The sequence below is a fragment of the Malaya genurostris genome, chromosome 3 (assembly GCF_030247185.1).
Source record: "Malaya genurostris strain Urasoe2022 chromosome 3, Malgen_1.1, whole genome shotgun sequence".
NCBI classification, from domain to species: Eukaryota; Metazoa; Arthropoda; class Insecta; order Diptera; family Culicidae; genus Malaya; species Malaya genurostris.
This window is the reverse complement of record NC_080572.1, coordinates 13,528,128-13,542,535: the sequence shown is the minus strand read 5'-3', so window position 1 is coordinate 13,542,535 and position 14,408 is coordinate 13,528,128. Positions and strand designations below refer to the sequence as shown.

Genomic DNA, 14,408 nt, shown 5'->3' with positions numbered 1-14,408 from the left:
CCAATAATGTAATCTAAGAAATTATTAAACTATTGATGATTTCTGGCACCGGAGGCCAGAGGCTGTTTGGTCTTCGGTTCGTTATCGTTGAAACAGACATTTCTAGACTCATCATGCTATACAATTCCGAAAGTCACTTCCGAAAAAAACTTTTACGTTAATTCTATCTCATCGGCGGGAAGGGCCTGGTGAACGACTGGCAAAGATATCGAAAATACTTGAATGTTCTCTTGTCTTCAACCGTTCTTTTGAAGGAGCATCGATGCTTGCTACTAAAATCAGGCATATACATGGTTAGCAAGTTAGTCAATACATATACATATAACCTCATGTTAATCATTCATAATTACTCATGATTTATAGCTCTAGTGTAAGAGTAATCACTAACAATGATGATTGAATCAGCATATATTCAAAGTGTGAAGAATTCTAAAATCCATTACGTCCCGTCTTTTTTACAAGCCAATATAACGAGAGGTAAACCCACTGCGCTCAATCATTGAAAAAAGTTCTTGTTTCTATGTGGCCGTTTTTCTTGGTATGCTTTGTGCGACGGTTCGTTCAACTGAAGCGGATAAAATTTTGCGCGCATTTTATGACGCTACATTTCACCTTAATAGCCGCTAGGCGAAATTCACTGCCGGAAACGGTTGTTGCATTGTTGCCAGACTTTTGCCGGAATTCTGGAAAAATCTGGGGGGAAATCTGCCCGCCGCGTACAAGTGGGGACGAAAGGAAATATTGTTTCATAAGTTCACCATCGCTCGCAAATGGCGCTGGTAGCAGTAAACAGTGATGTGAGTTTGCACAGTACAACGATAAATGACCGTCGTACGGAAATCATCGTTGTATCATGATGCTCGCGTGATACCACCGTGATTCAGGGTGACAGACATGTGATTTCAAAGCTTCAATATTGTACTCTTAAAAATGTTTTAATTTGTCAACGGATCGGTTGCATGCTTAAATTTCCATTCCAATACGAATCAAGTTACAATATGAACAAAATTTCGGAATTTTGTTGCGTATCCATTCCGTATATTCCTAATATGCCAAAGCGAAAATCAATGTAAGTAACTAAATATTTTATGCCGACTGTTTCGTATGTTTTTTACTTCGTATTGATGACATATTATTTACCGACACTTTCCGAAAATTATCGACGATTTTGAAGAAGGAATAATAAAATTACACTATTACTGAGTTTACTGGTACAACATTTTTCGTTTAAATATATAAAATCTTCTCTTGGATCGATTAAATGTTTATAAAATTAATAAGTTTGTTCGAAAATTATTATCATAAAATAAAATCGTTTCATTTGTCCAGGTTTTAATCTAAAATTGAGCTTTCAAGTCACTTTGAATTCATCATAATTGACTTCTAGTTAAAGGACGTTATTCAAAAACTTAGCAATGTAAAAATTTGTGGAAAGGGAATTATCAAGAAAGGTTCTAATTGTCAATTTTATCATTCGCTAACAATCTAAGCGCTTAAACTAGAGCAAGTTTGTAATTAGTCAATTAAATAAGTTTTTAGTTTAGTATCATTATCATCTTTATTTGTGTATTATGGGGACCCTAGAAACGTTTCATTTTAAATGTTATTGTGCTCGGTCGTGTCTTGCATATAACCCTCTAATTTTTTCGAAATCTATTCTGTCGTCTTCGAGAAAATTTGTTGAATTGAAAAACACTGGAACCAGAAATGTTCGCCATAATCCTTCCAAATTTGGTTGGTATTGTTAGCTTTCAAATAAGTTTATCGGAACTTGCTGAGTCATCTTCGAGAAAATTCAACCGATGAAAACTGTTCGGTTAGTCGGTTACGTCCCTTATACTATTATATATTCAGAATCGGAAGTGACAACCAGTCTAGAATTTAAGAAATCCGCCAAGCCATCTCTGAGAAAATTGAGCGGTAAAAATACAACACGTTCTGTCGGTTACGTCCCTTATACTATTCCATCTACGAAACCAGAAGTGATAGTTATTTAATTTTCGAGCCTTGTACATAATTCAACAGTATCATGTTCAATCAAACTGATACCGTTTTCGTTTTTGAACCTAGACGCGGGCTACTCTGACTCCGAGTAAAACGAACACGTGGTACGCGCCTTAAACAACACTCATGAAAAAAGAAAAAATAAATAAAGTCGGCTGGATGCGTGGTGTGGTCGGAGAAATTTTTCAGAGCGAAACTACGCGATTGAAGTCCGATCTAGAGCGACTTCAGGTTGCTAAAACAGACATATCAAACGTTGTTTGGGCGACTCTGGGTCAGCTTTCGGGCTGCTCTGATCAATAAACGAAAACGGTATGAGTATAGGGATTCTCACAAATTTGTTCTACTGGTTGAAACTTACCATCGTACCAAACCTAGAAGGTCAGAAAAATGAGTTAATTCAAAGGGAGCTGTCATCGAAAATGTAACTTACTCAGACATAGTAACAGTAAAGTATCCAATCAAATTGTATTATTTTTATTTTATCGTCGATTTGTCAGTATCCAATAGTTTTATGCGATTTAATTAAAATGGATTCGCCCATAGTTGAGAATCAATACATTGAACACATTTTTAGTATGCAATTAAAAACATCTTTACTTCAAACAGAGCTCTGCATTTGAGAATCGAATCTGGTTACCAGTTGATTGTTTTCTGATTTTATTAAGGTGTTCCCAATGTCGACTTTTTCAGCGATCATCATTTTGATAGAATTTTTTCCAAATATTTCGGGTTCACAGCAAGGAACACTTAGTAACATTTTGTGTGTGTGTGTGTGTGTGTGTGTGTGTGTGTGTGTGTGTGTGTGTGTGTGTGTGTGTGTGTGTGTGTGTGTGTGTGTGTGTGTGTGTGTGTGTGTGTGTGTGTGTGTGTGTGTGTGTGTGTGTGTGTGTGTGTGTGTGTGTGATAGAGAGAGGGATGAGGAGGGAGAGGGAATCCGACATTTTTATTGTTGCAACATAGCCAAGTATATACCAACCTATAGTTCATCATGGATACTAACAAGAGATCAATGTGGAAGTCTGGTAGGTATAACAGGGTAAACATCACGGCAATTATATGTTATACATCTCAACTGAGGCCCATTCTAGTGTATCAACGACAATTTTTGCTCTATACGGTAGAAGATTATTCTTGACACGAATAGTTGATCAACTTATTCATTAGTTTTATGTAAATTATTCGACACATATTTATTCGGAAACTCCGATTCGAACCATCCAAATTTCACTCATCGACGAGGAATTTCGAATGATGTCGTGATTAGTTCTCATCACAGCAGTAAACAAAAAAGAAGATTTTTCTCCATTGTCTAATGCACTCGACATTAGTTTTGAATTCCTCTTGGAAGTGGATGTTAACAGATGGTTTTCTGTTTTTTTTTAAATGAGGGTGTAATTCGAATTTCAAATTGTTGATCAAACTTTAAAAATAAAATTGATAGGAAAAAATTCACCGTTTGTGAAAATCTATAATTTGAATCTGGCGTGGATTTCTAGATTGCTCTTCGGTTGTAAGTATCAGTTACTTAATCTTCTGTCCTGTTCGAAGATCCAAATTTGAAAAAATAACTGATTTCTTTTGTCGGCCTTTTATTGCTGTTATAAAAGTAAACATTTAATAAAAGTCACCCTAGAAATTACAGCGATAGAACTTACATATAGTGGTAATTCATGCGTAAAAAAATATTCAATTGAGTATGTAGTACGTACGCCATACTCATACCAAAGTAGGCATAAAAAACGATTTCCTTAGTTTGACAGTTGCACCATGATGAAGTGGGAGCGTTTCTTGACTTGTCCCACGCGTAAATGTCGCAAAAAGACATTTCTCCGAGGGCTACAGCTGTCAGATTCGAGCGAATACAGTTTGTGCAATGAATAAAATGATAAAGGGATACGGGTTCAGTGACTTTACGGTACGTAAGATCGCGAAGGAAGATTGCAGGGCGAAGTAAACACGGTCAACTTGAGTAAGTTTTCTTCCGTTGAAGAACGGTCCGAAGACGTGTTGTATTTCAACAAGATGGGTTCCTTGTCACACCTTGAACCGCACCTAGAAGTGTTTGTTGGAACATCTACCGTTCTCGGCGAAGAAGTTCTGATCTAAACGCCACCTGAGTACACAAAGTCTCAGATAAACATTGACTCGTACCTGGAGAGAAATGGATCCAGGTAAAATTATTAAAATCTGCCGTGCGGTTCGGTAGCCATATTTGCAACAAATGGAAACTCGAGCGATGATTAATCTTGTTTTTGACTCAGAGAAACATTTGTGGGTGGGTAATATCAAAGACATAACAGAAGGACGTGAATACGAATAAAACTGAAATGCTTCTTTCATACTTCCCAATAATAATCGTTCGTGCAAGTTGATAGATTATGTTAATTTTGCACTTTCACTGTTTCGAGAGTAGAAGAAAACTTCGCATAGTTGTTTGAGAATAATGTAAATCTAGCCAAATCTAGCATACATATAGTGAATTTTGTTCCAGGATTCTGAAGTTGATTTAATTCTTACTATGAATTTTGAATTCAAATTAAGGCACTAAATTACACTCATTCAGTTGAACATCGGGACTGATATATCGTCTTAAACTCAAACCGTCGTCCGAGTGCGAAAAAGATAGGCAAGCGTCATGAGTTTTCCTCATTGTTTCTATAAAATTGAGAAAACTAAATTTTTGAGATATATGGTTATCACACAGTTGAAAACTAAATCATAAATTGCTGACCATATTGCTGACGGCATGGAGAAAGAATTATGTAGTTGTGCTTAGTTCAACTCAAGTTCTGTCACAATTTGCAATTTAATATTTAAGTTCTACTCATTCTTCCACAGGGCGAATTTTGAAAAGGCGCCCCATAGTAAAGTAAGACGTATTCACGTCAAAACATGTGTGACTTACTTTGCTATGGGGCGCCTTTTCAAAATTTATCCAGTACAATAATGGGTAGAACTTAATTGTGAATATCTCTTGTTGTACTTCATCGAGGAACATAATGTTTTCTACAAGCTATCGAAAATGTGATAGGGAATTTGTAATTAAATTTTCAACAGTGTGCCAAATCAATTCAAAAACAAAGTTTTCTAAAACTTTTGGAAAGAATGAGGAAAACTCATCACGCTTACTTGCTTTTTTCAGACCCGGACGATGGTTTTGAGGTAGTCAGGAATATACCAGTCCCGATGTTCTGCTGGACGAGTATAAAGGGTAAACTTTGAACGAAAATTGATCATTTCTTCTAGTGCGTTAGATGGAACTGGATGTCGTGATGAGGTTCTCCCAAAACATCAGTAAGAACAAACCTGGTATAAAGCTTGAAACGCTCAGGTCGTGCTTTCAAAAAAAAAAACCTCAAACGCTCAGGTCGTCGTCTCATTTGGATTTCGGTCATCAGGAGGAGCAGTCATCAGCAATAAAAACAGACTTTCCGCGTGGTATAAGACCTCAAACGCTCAGGTCGTGCTTTCATTTGAAGTTCGGTTGTCAGGAGAAGCAGTCGCCAGCAATGAGAGCAGACCTTTTGCGTGACATAGAACCTCAAACACCTAGGTCGTGCACTCATTTAGGTTTCAGTCGTCATGAGAAACAGTCCCAAGCCAAAAGAGCAGACCTTTTGCGTGAACTCAAACACTCAGGTCGTACTCTCATTTCGGCTTCGGTCGTCAGGAGAAGCAGTCGCCAGCAATGAGAGCAGACCTTTTGAGTGGTATAGAATCTCAAACACTCAGGTTATGCTTTCATTTGGACATCGGTCAACGGGAGGGCAGTCTTCTTCAACTCACAGCAGCGACATATTGTTAATAATCGCATTCTGTTTTTCATTACTGGATCTGGATTCGGGAACTGAATTTTGGATTGGATTCTGGACTTAATTTCAGTATTCTGGACTTAATTTAACTGTTCTACGTTCTGAATTTAGTTCTAGGTCCAGTTCCTAATTCCTGAATTTTTCAAACCAGTTCTTTTTAGAACCATTAATTTTCCCAAATATTATTACGCTATTGTAGATACGGCCCTTTTGACGTGAATACATATTAGTTTAATAGGGCCTTTACCAAATTCGCCCTGTAACGGAATGGGTAGAGCTTAGTCGTAAATATTTCGAATCGAACTAAACGAAACAACAAAAACTTTTCTAAAATCTATTGGAAATAATAACAGTAATTTATGATTATATTTTCAACAGTGTGAGATAATCGTAGATAATTCAAAAACTTAATTTTCTCAAACTTTTGGAACAATTAAGAAAACTCATTACGCTTGTTTGTCTTTTCCGTACTGGACGACGGTTTTGATGTAGTCTCAGGAGAAGCGAGTAGTCACCTTTAATCAGCAGCAGCCAAAACAGATCGTCTGTGTGGTAAAATGCCTCCAACGCTCAGGTTGCGCTATCATACGCCTCATTTGGATTGGATTTTGAAACTGTACTCTAAAACTGAATTTTGGAACCATATTCCACCTGAATTTTGAACTTAATTTTGGTTTTAGAATGTATTTTTGGAATTTAGATCTAGATTACGGGTTCAAAAGTTAAAACCTAGACTCCAAAACTGAATCCTAATTCTAGAATTATATATATCCTAATTCGACTTATATGTTTGGAATTTGTCTTTTTTTATAAATTTAGGGCAGAGTGTCATATACCAATCGATTCAGTTCGACGAACTGAGCAAATGTCCGTGTGTATATGTGTGAGGTCGAGATCTCAGAGATGGCTGGACCGATTTTGATCAAACTAGTCTCAAATGAAAGGTCTTCCCGTCACCCTGAACGCTATTGAATGGTTTTGAGATAAGATGTTTCCTTTTTGAGTTATACAAAATTTAATGTCAAAATTTTCAGATTTTTGACAATATCTGTCACAACTGACCTTAAAAACAGACTCAGATTCCGCACGGTAATAGCTATCCAACAAGTCAGATAGTCAAAATTCGTCCATTTTTAACGGACATTTTAATTTTCTCGGAGATGGCTAAACCGTTTTCTACAAACTCCGATTCATATGAATAGTAGTATACTCCCAAACATGGTTCCTGAACTACGTTTGGATCCGACTTCTGGCTCCGGAACTACAGGATGATATGTGAAACGAAATTAAAATAGTGTTACTCATTTGTCTCGTAGATAGCTAAACCGACCTAAGATTCAAATGAAATCTAGGAACCATAAAAGATTAAAATGAAAGATCTTAAGATTCTAAAAAAAGGGGGCGGGCCGTTTGGCATAAGGTCATTTGGCATAATACCGTTTGGCATAATGGTTATTTGACATAACGGTTACTTGGCATAATGCCATTTGTCATAATAATTGGATTTGTAAATTTTCGTTTGCGTTTCGATCGAGTTATGTTGTGCAAGGAAAACTCGAACGAAATATGTGAATTTTATATTCGGTCCAAATATTTCGGTAATATTAGGTGAAATAGCATTATTACATATTTTTTTATATTTTAAATTCTGTAGTAAATAGCACACTATCATTTTATACAAGCAACTCACTTAGTGCTAGCACAATATTCTGTTCGTCATAGATGATTCAGGTCGAGACGGCCGAAGGCCGCGAGTGCGCCGGCGACCCGCCGTCGGAAGCGCCGGCCACTGCGGGGGGCAGCGCGTCTGGTTGCGGGCGTTTGCCCGGATTATCCAAAGCTAGGAGCTATCCCTTAGTTAAGTCCGAACGAGCGGCAGCGAGGTCGGACAGCAGATCATTAAAAAGGTCAAGGCGTAGCCGCATTAGACCTTTAAAATTGCAGTAAATTAGAACAATTTCTATTAAGCAGCATTTGTTATGCTAAATGACTGTTATGCCAAATGACCATTATGCCAAATAACCATTATGCCAAATAACCATTATGCCAAATGTCGTTATGCCAAACGGTATTATGCCAAACGGCTTTATGCCAAACGTGGTAGCCCCCTATAAAACATCTCGCTTTATAGTCATTTCATCATTTACTTAAAAAGACCAAATCGAACTTCAAAAACAAAAATTCAAATTAAAGGATTTATGGTCCCATACAAAATTGGTTATTAATTTATGGTCATACGAATCATTTCGAGTTATGCTAGTTCCTGAATACCGGTTTTGGAAGTACCATAAATAATGACGAAAAACTCAAAAGTGGAATTTACTTCGACATCTCATGGAATGTTCAACAGATTGTCACACGTTAAGATTGAAATTCGATACGATTTGCAGTTTCGACATTACTGGATAATGAGTGATTAAAATCTCAATTTTCCGTTTAAAACGACGATAATTAAAATAATGGCATGAAAACTAAGACACCGAAGAATATCCATGCAGAAAACACATGCGGATTGATAAAAAAAGGTATCATCTCACTGCTAGGTGGATTAATCACGTTTTTCAACAAAAATTCAAAATTCCGAAACTAAATTCATGATAAGAACTCTAGATCTGGACTTTGGAACAAAATTTTATACCTAAACCAGAATTATAAAACTGACTCAAGAACCTGAATTTAACTTTAAGTTTTTTAGTTCATTACCCTTATTTAGATTCAGCATGCTGGAATTGAATTCAAGAACAAGATTTTGGATCTGGATTCAGTGCTTCAAGTCAGGTACGGAATTCAAGTTCAGTATTCAGCTCTAGAATTAAATTTGGATCCTGAATTGTGAAAATGAGTTCAGTTTCAGAATCCTAAACCTAAGCTAATGAACTGAACTCTTGATCTGGATTCTGAACTTGTATTTGGCAAATGAATTCGGAGCTAGTCCCATGTTCCGAATTCAGTTACAGTCATACTTCAATATAGTCCCGGGATGGCGGTTCAGTGCATAGGACGCTGGTCTTACAAGCCAGTTGTCGTATGTTCGAGCCCCGACCTGGAAGGGTTCTTAGTGTCAGTAGGATCCATAGTACTAGCCATGCATTGATTCTGTACACTAAGAATCGGCTGCGAAGTCTGTTGAAACAGAAAGGCCAGATTCCACTAAAGGAATGTAATGCCAAGACTTTGCTTTATACTTTATGCTTTATTCAATATAGATGCTCCGTTACAATTCTAGAAGCGAAGCAGTAAAACTTGTACAATTTACACAATCAATCAACTAATATGAACGATTATTGTTATTCGGTGGTATGAAAGAAGCATGTTTGTTTTGTTCGTATTCACGTCTTCCAGTTATGTCTCTGACATTACCCACCCGCCTTTTTTAAGTAGCGAAACAGTGCACTCTCAAGTTGTTCAAAGTGCTCCGTTTACTTTTCGAAAATGGTTCTTTTTAAATAGTGTGCAACGTTTGGTTGCTCGGGTAATGAGTGTGAACTGCATTTGTTGTGGACCCATTTCTAACTTCAAAACTTTTGGAATTTGGTGTATATTTCACGGATTTTGAATTCGAACGAATTACGAAAAGTTGCGAGACAGTCAGTAACAGTTTCTGAGTTAATTATTTAATTATAGTTTCTGAGTTAATGTTTGTTTTTTACTTTTTTCAATGTTTACTCACAAAACAAAATTGTTTCCAAAAACTAGACCAGAACGTGTATAAGACCATTTTAACGTGTAGGTTATTTGCAGGTATTTGTTCTAGCAGTCAGCCGTTTTGTATGTTTAAATGAGAATTTACAAGAGAAAGGTAGCTTGTGATGTTTTTTCTTCATTTGAAATTTATTTGAGGATTCAGAACGATCTAGAAACTTCCATATTAGTTGGAACAAGTTAATTGTAAATCTGATTAGATTTGATTTGTTTTGCTCACCTTTCGTGTGAGCAAAAAAACAATTCATCAGTTTAGTCAGCTATAATTAATATTTGTTTTTTTTTGTTCTCCATTCATCACAGTCGTAACTGATGAATTGTAACTGAACATGTAGATTTTGTCGCAAAAAAGCCACTTGACACCTTGTTTTTTTTCCAAAATTATTCTTGACTGTCTTTTTAAAAGGGTCAAACGTTTGTTTTCCTATTTAAAAAAAAAATTTCGTTACGATCTATAAAGTAGTTATCGAAATGGCTTCCGAACAACAAAAGCTACAACAAAAAATTTTATGCGCGGTAGTGGAAAATCAGGGCTAGTTCTCATCGAACCAATAAACGAGGATCACGAGACGTACATTAAAGTAGATACCAAGCAGGTACCCGGACTGATGTTTTTCGTCGGCAGGTCTCATCTGGATATTCCGGAGAAGTTTCGGAAGAAGAAGATCGCCAATAAGTGGTGTGGTAGGCGATCTGTGTGTGCGGTAAATTCAGAAAGTCGTGCACAACGACCGACATCATCAACGGACAAATATATAAAGGAGATTGCTTCCAGAAGCACTTGTTTGCCTTCCCTCAGTCCCACGAAAATGGCACTTTGTTTTTGTTCGATCTGGTATTGTGCCGTTAGACGAAGCCGTTGATGGAGTAGTACGAAGCCAATAATGTTGTTTTGGTACCAAAAAAGGTAAGGTACGACAACTTCGTTAGAACTTCGCCCAACAGAAAAGTTCTAAGCGTTTATAAAGGGAAAGCTACGAAAAGCAGCAGGTCCTCAAAACGATAAGGATTTGAAGTGGATAAAAGTATGTCAAAAAGATGGCGCAAGTGTTACACAGAATTGAGTGCTAACTTTTCAAAAATATAACCAATATCTTCTTTGATAATTTTTGTCTGTTTTTCATTTTTTTCTAGCACAGTCCTTATTTAAACGGATATTTTCGAAGATAATCAATCTTACAAAGTAGAGTTGTATGACCGCTGGAGGGATTGTCTTTTCGACGGACTGAGTAATAAATACTTACTCGAATGCTCGATAACCCAATTGCTTTGATGTTATAAGTGGGTTTAAATTTTCTCGTTATGAAAATGTTAGAGAGAAAGTTAAGTGACGTATGTCGTTATCCTTTGCACATCAGGCCCAGGAATCGGGGACGGGTATAGTCAATGCCTTTCACGCAGCCTGTCTGGGTTTGATTCCCAACCCCGGCATAGGATCAGAAAGATTTCCTGGTCCGAAGAGGCGAATGACCTTAAGGTTAAAACCTCTATAATTGAAACAAAAAAAGTTCATCATTGATGCTAAGCAAGTATAAACGAATTACAACCATTTATACTGACGTTTTAGTATGAACAGATCGATGACTAGTTCTTGGTATCCGAATCATGTTTTTTTTCAGATATAGGGATTTATTTAGAAAAAGTTCATAGGAAAAACTAATGCCAAAAATCAGCAAGAAAACGACCAGAAAGTGAATAAGAAGAAGAATAAGAAAAAACAACCTTAATTTTAGTACGGCTTATCTCTCTTTATTCGGAATTGATGACCACAAGGAATCATGAATGGAAATTATTCGCCCATTAGACTTGGCGCGATCATGCGAGTTTGGGTGAAATACAATGTTAAGTCGCTTTTTTAAGAAACCTGAAACTGACTCTAGTAAATCTTGAGTACTTAATATTATATTCTAATTCAAATTAGAAAATTCGTTTTACATTGAGAAAAAATCGCTTTCAACAAAACGCAGATTAAAAATTATAGCACCACCACGGACCGTTGCGTTACACCTCTGGAATTCGATGCAAGACGAACACAAATCACAGCCAACAAAATCTATGCTCTTGGTTTGCACATTTTTAGTAGACATTTGAGAGAAAAGACTATTAAAAAAACTTTAAGCAGGTGTATCTTAATACTAGCTGTAGAGTGATTTTGAATTTTATACGGAGATTACACCCGCTGGCAACATCACACTTGGTTTGGAATTTACTCAAAATCCATTCGAATCGACTTCGTAATGATTTGAATGGATGCGATTCCCCCGTCGTTATAAAACGTAAAACTGTAACACAAGATTGAGTCAAAAACACGATTTACCGTACACCAGCTTTGCACTATGTAAGCAATTTTAGATTCGATTCATGCCATGGCTTAGCGAACATGATAAAATCGATTGCGTTTATACCAAACTTCAACAAGGACCCTCGAAGTAGTTCTTCTAAGTTGAATTTATCTTTGGTGATAGTTTTTCTTACACGTATTGTATAAATGAGTGAAGGATAGTGAGTCCGATTGGATGAGAGCTCGTTGGTTCTGTGGTTTTTCAGATCATCTCGTCCGACAAATTTACTTTCGCTTGGATTTTATGGTGAGATGTGATTACCGCACCTTATTAGCGATTGGAGAAAAATCTACATTCTGTGTATGATTTCCACTGGTTGAGCAATTAGAATTATCGCTTTCGCTATATTAAGCTAATCATATACAACTAAGGAATGTGACAGTTTTCCTTCTCTTACCACATAAACCTATTCTAATCATCTGTATTTGATTGACTGCTGACTGCTTTACGCAATATTTGTTCTTAAGAATGCTATTAGAATATTATGATTGTAGAAAATCTCTTTTTTTCAGTTTCACGAGCTTCATGATGAACATTCTCACGTTGACTGGTATTATTTTTGACTGTTTGATCGCTTTACTAAGTGATTGTATTATAAGTTTATGAGAACGGAAATCATTTCAAAAGAACATGTAATACTTTGAACAATGTTACCGGTTCTTCAGCGTACTAGTTACAAAAAAATTGTTATCGGTTTATTCTAGCCTAACAGTTACATATGTATACTCTCCTAACGCCATCCATTATCCTACGTCAACGACAGTGAATTGGTAGAATGTGTTTATTTTAAATAGGAAGAAATCCACTTCCCGCTTTTCACTTACATGGTAAACTGTAAAATTTGGCCTTCGTTTTAATACGCCGATTTAGACCGCGCATTGCATTATCTAACTTTTGTACGAATCTAGTTTACTTATGTCGTTTTCGTTTTTAAATTGCACTACACTGGTGCAGCGAAAACTGCACTGAAACCGTTCGTTTTTACCAATTGCACTACACCAGTGCTACACTTTTTCTGCACCGATACCACTGGTGTAGCACTCATCAAAAGTTTGGTGTAGCTCTGTGCAATGGAATCGTTTATTGTAGTCAATGGTTACTGTTTATGTTTTCGTCATTTGTGTTCGTTTATTGATGCCTCAGTGTAGCACTGCACCGGTGTATTGCAAATTAAAAACGAAAACGCCATTAGATTTTTTGGATGACTTTTTCGAAATTTGGCATGGTATATACCAATCCTATAGAAATGTGATGTGTGAAACAAAACAGACGTGCTGGTACTATTGTTATTTAGAATAGATTCAACAGCACGATAATACAATACAGACAGGAATAAATATAAATTCAATGTCATTCGTAACTTTTCCAATAGTACCAGCACAAAACTCGGCCGAGGTTTATTTCACTTTTTTCACCCAGTAATGTTCAGTTCTTCCTTATACAAAACGCGTATATAAAAAAATTGCGAATCTTGAACCCTGTCACTCCTCTTGAACATGCTATTTACCTTAGAATCATATTCGTGGTGGCTTCATATGGTGTAATATCGAACTGTGTGGTATTGTGTCGATCGCAGTAGGCTGCTGTTTCTGGACCGGAACAAGATCGGTAGAATGCGGTTGATGGTCCATGTGCCAGTCGCCGTCACTATCGGCCCCGTCGCAGTGGGGTATACCGGAAGAACCTTCACTAGCCGCGATCGTGCTATTGTCCAACTGGAGATCGACCCCATCGATCAGTGCAGTATAGTTGTTCTGCTTGCTGAGTGGTTTTTTCTCGTCCAATGATTTAGTGCTGAACTCGTGCCATTTTTGATTGACGCCAATCCCAACAACTGGACAACCGGAGGCTGATGATGTTATCGTGGTCCCCGTAGGAGCTGACGTTTGCTCAAATGAAACAGCTCGCTGTTTCCGGATTCGGTGGTGTTCCTTTGCCGAAACTAAATCGCTAACCGTGGTACCATCGATACCGTTGTTGTTCCCCAGATTTGTGACATCGGTACTTGTCGCTACACAACCGTTGCCGCTGGATTTCACAGCCGATACCTTGTTCCGGAAGCTATTGGACCGTGATGAGCCATTTTCCTTATTTCGCCGGGACGAGCTCCGGTGCAGGTGGGTATGGCGGGAACCACGACGGCTGGACCGCTTCACCTGGTGCACCGACTCGGCCGACGCGCTTAGACCGATGTTTCCCACTTTGGAAATGCACACATGAAAAAGGGTTGGTTTGGTGATTACAGGAAAGGGTTTTTTTTAGAATCGTCAAAAAGTCGAGTGATAAACGGCGAACGACACACAAAAACAAAAGCACAAATAAAAACCAAAAACAACTGCCACTTAAGCGCGGTGAAAAAATCAACTTTAGATAAAATCATTTGAGCTTCAAGAAACTAACTAAATATTTACAGCAAAAACAAAACACCAAGAAACAGGGCGTCATAGTAAAACTTGTACAATTATTCGCACTAGGCAGTACGGTGCTATGAGATGTAGAACTATAACAAAGAGGAGTGCAATTACAATAACCAACACTGACGTGT

General features: G+C 37.3%; 1 protein-coding gene across 2 annotated transcripts in view; it reads right to left on the bottom strand.

Annotated features, from left to right (window-relative positions):
- Positions 1 to 9,461: 9,461 nt before the first annotated feature.
- The window catches only part of LOC131437650 (unconventional myosin-IXAb), a 125,513-nt gene continuing 120,566 nt past the window's right edge, over positions 9,462 to 14,408 (bottom strand). Inside the window, exon 8 of one of the 2 annotated variants that reach the window (XM_058607133.1) lies at positions 9,462 to 14,063. In XM_058607133.1, coding sequence (XP_058463116.1) covers positions 13,378 to 14,063 — 686 coding nt within the window. In that variant the 3' untranslated portion in view covers positions 9,462 to 13,377. Of the gene's footprint in view, positions 14,400 to 14,408 lie in introns of both variants that reach the window. The other variant, XM_058607136.1, reaches the window with a different exon arrangement.